Source organism: Sander vitreus, chromosome 20 (genome assembly GCF_031162955.1).
Source record: "Sander vitreus isolate 19-12246 chromosome 20, sanVit1, whole genome shotgun sequence".
NCBI lineage: Eukaryota > Metazoa > Chordata > Actinopteri > Perciformes > Percidae > Sander > Sander vitreus.
Window position 1 is genome coordinate 28,450,948 of NC_135874.1, and position 10,000 is coordinate 28,460,947.

General features: G+C 43.3%; 1 protein-coding gene across 1 annotated transcript in view; it reads right to left on the minus strand.

Annotated features, from left to right (window-relative positions):
• strn3 (striatin, calmodulin binding protein 3) overlaps nt 1-10,000 on the minus strand; it is a 34,426-nt gene that overhangs the window by 2,613 nt on the left and 21,813 nt on the right. The window contains exons 7-14 of the mRNA XM_078278079.1: nt 8,275-8,410; nt 7,660-7,799; nt 7,385-7,563; nt 4,499-4,546; nt 3,055-3,176; nt 2,279-2,446; nt 1,370-1,510; nt 1,018-1,125 (exon numbers count right to left, since the gene is read on the minus strand). Coding sequence (XP_078134205.1) covers nt 1,018-1,125; nt 1,370-1,510; nt 2,279-2,446; nt 3,055-3,176; nt 4,499-4,546; nt 7,385-7,563; nt 7,660-7,799; nt 8,275-8,410 — 1,042 coding nt within the window. The remainder of the gene's footprint in view (nt 1-1,017; nt 1,126-1,369; nt 1,511-2,278; nt 2,447-3,054; nt 3,177-4,498; nt 4,547-7,384; nt 7,564-7,659; nt 7,800-8,274; nt 8,411-10,000) is intronic.

Genomic DNA, 10,000 nt, shown 5'->3' on the forward strand with positions numbered 1-10,000 from the left:
GAAGGGAAGCAAGTGAAGGAAACGGGAATGCAGTTAAACTACCTGGGATGTAGAGACCAGCTGCACTTTGAGACACCATGGACGCTGTCAGAGAAACACCGACATGACTTAATGCTGCTTTCAAGTAGAGATGGTCCGATACCATGTTTTTCTTCCCGATACCAAGTACCGATCTGATACCAGTGTGTCATATATTTTATTATGTTTTAACAGCTGTATACTACTATCTCTGTATGGATGATATGATGTATAACAGCTGTATACTACTATCCCTGTATGGATGATATGATGTATAACAGCTGTATACTACTATCCCTGTATGGATGATATGATGTATAACAGCTGTATACTACTATCCCTGTATGGATGATATGATGTATAACAGCTGTATACTACTATCCCTGTATGGATGATATGATGTATAACAGCTGTATACTACTATCTCTGTATAGATGATATGATGTATAACAGCTGTATACTACTATCTCTGTATAGATGATATGATGTATAACAGCTGTATACTACTATCTCTGTATAGATGATATGATGTATAACAGCTGTATACTACTATCTCTGTATGGATGATATGATGTATAACAGCTGTATACTACTATCTCTGTATAGATGATATGATGTATAACAGCTGTATACTACTATCTCTGTATAGATGTGATATTATTTCTATCTCTGTTGTGGGTCTGGCTCAGGTTAAAGTCTTTGTGAAACATGAACACCCAGAACTTTCTGTTATTCTCCAGTTTGACAGTCAGTTATAACGGGAAAAGAACATAAATAAACTACTTTAACGTAGATTCTCTTCAGGGCTTTATTACGTGGTATCTGATCGGTGCATTAACTCCAGTACTTCCTGATACCGATACCAGCGTTTTAGACAGTATCGGAGGCGATACTGATACTGGTATCGGTATCAGAACATCTCTACTTACTAACATCATGGCCATTCTCTGGTATGGATAGCCAACCCTAGGCGACGGACGGGCAGAGAGAAAGACTGACCTGACTTGTTATCGTAGAACTTGATCTGCCTGTCTTCGTGGGCGGTGATGGTGACCGGCAGAGTGGGATGACTGACGACTCTGTTGATGTGATTTGACCCGGGGAGGGCTGAGAGGAGAAAGACCAATTAAAGGAGAGGGAAAAGAACGAGAGAAAAATACAATCAGACACAAACTGCACACATTACTACACATTTCTGTTGAGTGTGTGTCCGTCCGTGTGTGTGTGTTTCTGGGTCTGTGTGTGTGTGTGTCTGTGTCTCTGTGTGTGTCTGTGTGTGTGTGTGTGTGTCTGTGTGTGTGTGTGTCTGTGTCTCTGTGTGTGTCCGTGTGATTGCGTGTGTGTGTCTTACTGCCTTCTCCCTGGCCCTTCAGCACCAATGCATTCTGGGAGGTCTCCAGGTCGTAGACCACCACGTCTCCGCTGTTAAACGACGCCACCATGTGGGCTGGGTCGCACCCGTTGAAGTCCACCGATGTCGGGATCCCGTGCTCTAAAAACACAGGTTGGAAATGACAAAGTATAAGGTTTATTTTGACCATTTCTCTCCGTAATGCATTGTTTCTGCACATGTAAGAAGCAGGATATTCTGGTCGCCTTTTTTTAGACCTTTGTTGTCGCCTTTTTAAGACGTTTTTGTCGAAATATACAAGTCTACGGTGACAGCACATGTAGAAAAGGAGAGAATAAAATGTGTTAAAATGAACGGAGAGAGCAAGACTAAAGGAGTCCAGTCGAGGAATGTTTAGTACATTTCTTTGCGTTAGGATGCTCTCAGTGATGTGTTAAACTAACGTTAATGCATCATCTTGTTTCCTGACTGGTCAATGTAGTTCAGCTCTTACGTTGGTCTATACCAGGGGTCAGCAACCTTTACTATTAAAAAAAGAGACATTTTTCACCCCAAAAATGTAAGATATCTGTCTGGAGACGCAAAACATTTTTGAGCTTTCTACACAAGTTGCTTTCTTTCTCTTAATCCCAGCCAGATCATTTTCAGCAACTGCAGTTAGGCTTGTTCCTGAAAATAATACTTTTGTGTTTGTTGGTCTGTTCAAGCATAGCTGTAAGCCAGCAGTATCGGTCTAGGACTCTCTTTTTTGGGGATTTGTAATTAACAGTTAGTCTATAGAAACTCAAGATCGCTACTGGAAACTACGCAGGTCAACACAATAAACAAGTTGCTGTTCCTCCGCCCTCCTCGACAAGCCAGACCCACATCCAGATGTTGGGTCGCCCGCCCTCCGTCCTCCGTCCTCACCCTTGTTTGTGTTGAAAGTGCTGATGCAGGGGTTCTTCTCCGTCGGGTTCCACAGTTTCACCGTGCCGTCGGCCGAGCAGGACAGGAGGCGGTTCTTGATGCCGCTGTAAGCCAATCCCCACACGGCGTCCGTGTGCCCCAACCACGACCCCGCCAGGACACTGGGATCTGATTGGACGAGAGGGGGGAAAAAAAAAAAAAGAGGGGAGGGCTCCATTATCGTACTGTACCGTTATAGTTTACTATAATAACCCCAAATTGAGGTGCAAAATAATAACACCCAGTGTGTGAAAGCTCTAAGAGTGTAAGAGTCTGTGTGTGTGTGTATGAGTGTGTAAAAGAGTGTGTGTGTAGGAGTGTGTCTGTGTGTGTGTGTGTGTGTGTCTGTGTGTGTGTGTCTGTGTTTAAGAGTGTGTCTGTGTGTGTGTGTCTGTGTTTAAGAGTGCGTCTGTGTGTAAGAGTGTGTCTGTGTGTAAGAGTGCGTCTGTGTGTGTGTGTGTGTCTGTGTGTAACAGTGTGTCTGTGTGTAACAGTGTGTCTGTGTGTAACAGTGTGTAAAAGACTGCGTGTAGGAGTGTATCTGTGTGTGTGTGTATGTGTCTGTGTGTAAGAGTCTGTAAGAGTGTGTGTGTGTGTGTAAGCATCCGTCCGTGTGTGTATGAGTGTGTCTGTGCGTATGAGTGTGTGTGTTTGTGTGTAAAAGTGTGTGTGTGTGTGTGTGTGTGTGTGTGTGTGTGTGTGTGTGTGTGTGTGTGTGTGTGTGTGTGTGTGTGTACCGTATGTATCGTAGGGGTCAACATTAGAGCTGGGGATGTTCCACCACTGGATGGTCGAGTCGATGCCTCCGCTGAAACACTGCTCACCGCTGGAGGTCATCGTCAACGACAACACCGGACCTCTGGAGACAGACAGAGACGGAGAGATCTTCTCAAAGGTTCTCACTGCACGACTTCTTAATGTCTACCAGAGACATCACTGACCTTCTACAGGCCTCAGAGGATACTGGTGTGCTATTCCTTTACATTCAGGTTTCCCCCAAACATTATAAAGGCTTAAAGCCTAACTCTCGCAAAAATGCTACCTAGGGTCTTCTGGTGAATGTATCTGAGTCAAACCTTAGTGTAAAAGCATATTTAGGACGGAATCACCACTTTTAAGATGGACCGTATTCTGGTTTTTGGGTCAAATGGCCTTTTGAATGCTGGACAACATTGGTTGTGTACCCAGAGTTTACTAAAAAGAGGTTTTCAACAACTCCCGTTAGCTGTTGTTGTTTACGCTATCTGCCATCTTCCCAGTCCAACATAGGAGATCTCTGAATGTGAATGAACGGACTCCATAGGAGGAAATGTCATCTTATATGAGACTTCTTTTACAACTACAAGGTCAATATTGTGTTTCACTAACGACAAAACAACGAATAATCCGTGCATTTATATGGAACTAAGCTTTAGGAGCTTTCCATCTTTACTCTCCTCCCTCGACTATTTCTGACTGGCTCGATAGACGGAGACCGGAAGAACAACAGCTAACGGGAGTTGTTGAAAACCTCTTTTTAGTAAACTCTGGGTACCAACCAATGTTGTCAGTGCTTTGGTTAAGGTGTAGAGTCCCTGGTGATACTTGGAGCAAAGTCTCATGTTGTGTGGAGCCTTCTTAGTGGTTTAAACATAGATATTTTGAGGCTAGCATCGTAGCGTCCCTAGCTCTCCCATTCAGAAGACCATTTGACCCAAAAACCAGAATACGGTCCATCTTAAAAGTGGCGTTTCCGTCCTAAATATGCTTGTAAACGAAAGTTTGACTCGGGTACATTCACAAAAAAGACCCTAGGTTGCATTTTGGAGAGAGTTAGGCTTTAAGAGCAGCACCCGAGACAAATAACTACACTAAATGACTTGATTAAATGGTCTTGGATTCTGTACTTCTTAGGGTACCGACTGAATTACATTTTGCATTAAATCAATTATTGCAGAAGGAGATAGACTATGACGCGTCGGGAGCTTGTTCAAGTCAAAGTGAGTCAAGGCAATGCCGACAAAACGGTTGCAAGTTTTGGTTACACTCCACACAGACAGCACACAGCGGTGCGTTTACACTTCCTCTGAGACAGACCGACAAAGCAGCGTTTTCTCTCCCCTGGCACATATTTAGCAGCAATACAAAATGATTTACATAAAACGTTAAAGAGCAGAGTGTGTGCACGTGAGTGATACGTACACATGGGCTCTGAATGTATAGACGGGCTCCACATCAAAAGAGGCACTTCTGTAAAACAAAGACAGAAACAAAAACACCCAGACTGTTATTGAACACATCGTCATCATCCTGCATCAGCTCTGTTCCTAAATGTTTAAGCAGCTGGTTTCTCCTGGAAGCTGAGCGGTGTTGTGATGTTGTGTCAGTAAATCCTGAGAGAGAGACAGTTGTCTGCAGGGATTATGACACGTCTGAGGAGGAAATGAGATGCAAATACTTAAGGATCTGTCAGGGATTTTCCTCTGAAGCAGAGAGAATCCACCGATGAGAGCTGCACCGAGCGAAGGAAATCCCGTCTGATGTACAGCGAATACTACCTCAAAGACCGAGGTGGAACAAGTACTCGGATCCTTTACTTATAAAGGATAATTATTAATAGTCCTGTAGTCCTGAACTCAACCCTCCTGTTGTTCTCGGGTCACATCTGACCCATTTCAATAAGTATCTACATCAGAAAATTGGGTTTCTTTCAACCAAAATGTCCAAAAAAAAATACCGTGGCTGTTTCAGCGACTTTAGAGTGAAAAAACGTTGTAGTATATTGATGTTAAAATGTTTACAGGTTGGCAGGACGGTCTGAAATGTCTTTAGCTGTACGTTTGGTTGGTAACTTGTCCACAGCTCTTCTTTCGCGCGAAAGAGAAACACACTGAGGTCTGAGGTCACATACGGGCAGCTGACGGCAGGAGGCTACATTGCGCATTGGGTTGAACAGAGACAATGAGACAGGATGTTTTTTCATGAACCGTACCACCCCTAGTGTGTGTGTCTGTGTGTCTATGAGTGTGTGAGTGTGTGTGTGTGTCCGTGTTTGTGTGTCTGAGTGTGTAAAAGTGTGCGATAGTGTGTCTGTGTAAGAGTGTGTGTGTGTGTCTATGAGTGTGTAAAAGTGTGTAAGAGTGTGTCTGTGTGTAAGAGCGTGTGTGTGTCCGTGTTTGTGTGTCTATGAGTGTGTAAAAGTGTGTAAGAGTGTGTCTGTGTGTAAGAGCGTGTGTGTGTCCGTGTTTGTGTGTCTATGAGTGTGTAAAAGTGTGCGATAGTGTGTCTGTGTAAGAGAGTGTGTGTGTGTCCGTGTTTGTGTGTCTATGAGTGTGTAAAAGTGTGTAAGAGTGTGTCTGTGTGTAAGAGCGTGTGTGTGTGTCCGTGTTTGTGTGTCTATGAGTGTGTAAAAGTGTGTGTGTGTCTATGAGTGTGTAAAAGTGTGTAAGAGTGTGTCTGTGTGTAAGAGTGTGTGTGTGTGTCTATGAGTGTGTAAAAGTGTAAGAGTGTCTGTGTGTAAGAGCGTGTGTGTGTCCGTGTTTGTGTGTCTATGAGTGTGTAAAAGTGTGTAAGAGTGTGTCTGTGTGTAAGAGCGTGTGTGTGTCCGTGTTTGTGTGTCTATGAGTGTGTAAAAGTGTGCGATAGTGTGTCTGTGTAAGAGAGCGTGTGTGTGTCCGTGTTTGTGTGTCTATGAGTGTGTAAAAGTGTGCGATAGTGTGTCTGTGTAAGAGAGCGTGTGTGTGTCCGTGTTTGTGTGTCTATGAGTGTGTAAAAGTGTGTAAGAGTGTGTGTGTGTAAGAGCGTGTGTGTGTCCGTGTTTGTGTGTCTATGAGTGTGTAAAAGTTTGTCACGTTTGTCGTTTTTTCCAATGTTTTTGTGTGTGTGTGTCTGTCAGTGGTGGCCTAGAGGTTAGAGAAGAGAGCTTGTGACCGGGAGGTTGTCGGTTCAATCCCCAGACCAACAGGATAAAATCTGGGTGGGAAAGTGAAAGAGCTTGTCCCTCCCTCATCACCACCACTGAGGTGCCCTTGAGCAAGGCCCTTAACCCCAACCGCTCCAGTGGAGCTGCTCAGTGGCAGCAGATCAGACTGTGGTTGTGCTAGGCAGCTTCCAGGTGTGAATGTGTGTGAATGTGATCAGGGCGTTCCTGCAAAAGAGAGGCTGCCTCTCAGTGAACCTCCCCTGAATAAATAAAGGTTAAATAATAAAAATAGATATTTTTGTAGAACATTTGTCACTTTTTTCCAACGTTCTTTTGTCATAGTTCGGATATATTATTATATATAATTTTGACCCGTTTCTCATTGTTTGCCTGTTAATTATTAAATATTTTGTTTATTGAGTCCTTAAGTGCTGCCCCGTCTCTCTTTTTCACTATACTACTATCTAGTACTATCACTATGTTGTACATTCAGTAGGTAGGTATGTGTATTGAACTGATTGATGTATTGATTTGTATGTGCTTTTGTTTTCGCTGTCAAAACACTTTGTAAACTATTGCTCTACCCTTTTTCTTTTTGCACATTAACTCCTTCCACATTTTTCAACATAGAAACTTCATTCAAACATCAAAACGTTCAACATGATTAGGACATTCCTGCTTCTATACAAAATGTCCATAACTTTTATAATTTCCGAAATATTCTACGTTTTCGGGGACATTTTTCCCCATTCAAGTGAATGGATGGAATTTTAAAAGTTGACACTAATTCATACGTTTTCAACTGCTATCTAGTCATTCATTCATTCACCGAGAAACACCGTTCACACTTTAAAATGTTTAAAATCTTTCGTACTTTTCACGGTAGCGTCAGCCTTTCAACATACAACATTCACACCGCAATTCTTGTCAAAATGACTGTAGTAGATGCTAAACGTTGAGACATTGTTTGAACTGATCCTTCATCATGTGTCTGAAATCATCATCATCATCATTAAACAACATCATAAAGTTAATTAAACAAGACGGAAAGAAAAGAGCCCAGAGCGCGTAACGAGAGCCAAATGCAACTCATTATATTGTCTAAGAATACTGCAAACAGAATCTGACACACACACACACTTATTATTATTATTACGTAGAGGTACTTTTTGGCAGGGACGGTCTTGGTGAGGTTCCATAGTTTGAGGGTGTGGTCCTCAGACACGGTGACCAGACAGGGCTCCACGGGGTGGAAGGCCAGCGCTCTGACGCCGTCAAAGTGGCTCCGCAGCGTGTACTTGGGGTTCCACGTCTTCCTGAACGAAGACTCCTTATTGGACGGCAGCTGAGGGTCAGTAACAAAAGGATGGATTGGATTAAATGCATGAGTGAATGTGTCCATTAACTGCCGCTCGCTGGCGTTTTTTGGTTTGCGTCTTACGTCGTAGCTGTAGTCGGTTTCGTCGTTGGTGACGGTGAGGTCGGCGAGGTCGCCCAGACCGAGCACGCTCTCCAACACGTCGTCTGAGCTGCCCAACAGGAAGGACTTCCCCCCGCCAGGAGCAAACGGGAGAGGCTCCGCTGCAGAAACACACAGCAACTAGGATTTAAAATGTAACCTTGTTTTCTTCCCCTAATTTTCCCCGGATGCTAACCCAAACAATCCTCAGCTCTACATCGACAACACTGGGAGTAAAAAGTCTTAGTTAGACCTAGACCACTCCCTCTAATTTTTATGAAGTTTTTTTTCACGTTTTTGTCACTTTTTCCCCCTGATGTTTTTGTGGCTTTTTTCTATGATGGTTTAGTAACTTTTTTGCTGACTTTTTACAGATGTATGTCCACCAAACTGTACATAAGAAGGCTATATGAGAACAATACTTTTTCTAAATAAAAGCATGTAAATAAACTCTCCATGTCTGGCCCTGGATGTGATTCTTATTTCCCAATGTGGCTCTTACTGAAGTTGAGTTTGCTCTAAAGAGTCTCTTGTTTTGGTCCCATTTAACCTGAACTAAACAACGCAGGTGTGAAAAGGTCCCTTTGTGTCTCTCACCCCACTCCGTCCCGTCTCCAGAGCTCCGAGCCTCGCCGGCTCCCTCTCCGTCCTCCGCCGTCACCAGGAAGTCAAACTCCTTCAGAGCCTCCTCCGTGTCGGCGTCGTCCTCCGACGCCAAGCCTTCGTTCCCCACCTGCAGGAAGGAGGAGAGAACGCAAACATCAAGCAGACGGGAAGGAAGGAGAGAAGGGAGGCAGAGAAGGAAGAAGAGAGGAGGAATCCAGTCTGATGTACAGTGCTGCTCATGAGTATTGGAACCCATGCTTAAGATGACTAAAAAGAGGAATAAAAAAATAATCTTTTGGAAATTGATCTTAATGCCTCAATTCAAAAAAATGAGGAAAAATCTGACCTTTGAGAACACCAATTCTTTTGTGAATGAATAATGTATCGTAAATAATAGGGCTGTGTACTGGCAAGAATCTGGAGATACGATACGTGGGTCACGATTGAATATGTTGAGATATATTTCGATACTGTGCGTAAGGCGATATATTGGGATTTTTGAGAATCATTTTAGAAAAACTAATATTTAACAAAAAGACATGATGTTCATAAAAGTCAAAGAAGTTTACTTTAGGTCGACAATTCAGTACACAGAAGATCAAACTGCCAGTTTGGGATTGTGGTTCCCAGGTTCTTAGTGAGCTAATGTTTATATGCTGAAGTAGGTCAAAGGTCAGCCATAGCTACGTTGTTAGCTTCTAGCAAAAAGTCAGGGACTGCTAGGCACTGCTAGGCACTGCTAGGCACTGCTAACTACTGCTAGGCACTGCTAACTACTGCTAGGCACTGCTAACTACTGCTAGGCACTGCTAACTACTGCTAGGCACTGCTAACTACTGCTAGGCACTGCTAAGCTACTGCTAGGGCACTGCTAACGTACTGCTAGGGCACTGCTAACTATCTGCTAGGGCACTGCTAAGCTACTGCTAGGGCACTGCTAACTACTCGCTAGGGCACTGCTAACTACTGCTGGGCACTGCTAACTACTGCTGCTAGGCACTGCTCAAGTACTGCTAGGCACTGCTAAGTACCGCTAGGCACTGCTAGGCACTGCTGAGCAGCTATGCCAGGCACTGCTAACTACTGCTAGGCACTGCTAACTACTGCTAGGCACTGCTAGGCACTGCTAAGTACTGCTAGGCACTGCTAACTACTGCTAGGCACTGCTAAGTACTGCTAGGCACTGCTAAGTACTGCTAGGCACTGCTAGGCACTGCTAAGTACTGCTAGGCACTGCTACAGGGTTCTTGCACCATTTTAAAAGTAAAATGTAATGCTTTTTAAGACCTTTTTAAGACCTCAACAAATATAATTTAAGACCCAAAAATGTCAGAACAATTTCTTTGGAATACTCTTGGAATGTATTGCCTCCTACAATGGAAATCAAAACTTAAAGTTTTCCATTTGTTATCAATTATGTGCAATGTGTAAACTCTGCAAAAATGCTTTTTCATGAGACCTTTTTTTTTTTCAAATTTAGGAGACACTTCCAACACTGTTTGGCCAATATAGATGTAAACACAATCAAAGCTCACAGCTGGCATTTTCATTTTGTACACTAAATAACACAATGCATTGCATGAAGGAACCATATAGAATAATGAAAATAATAACCCTGAAAGCGGACTCCATCATGGCTCAGTGGGAGACAGAATAATAATACTTCCAAGACTTAAAGCAGTCTCCATCATAAATAAGCTCAATAATGAAAGTCCTC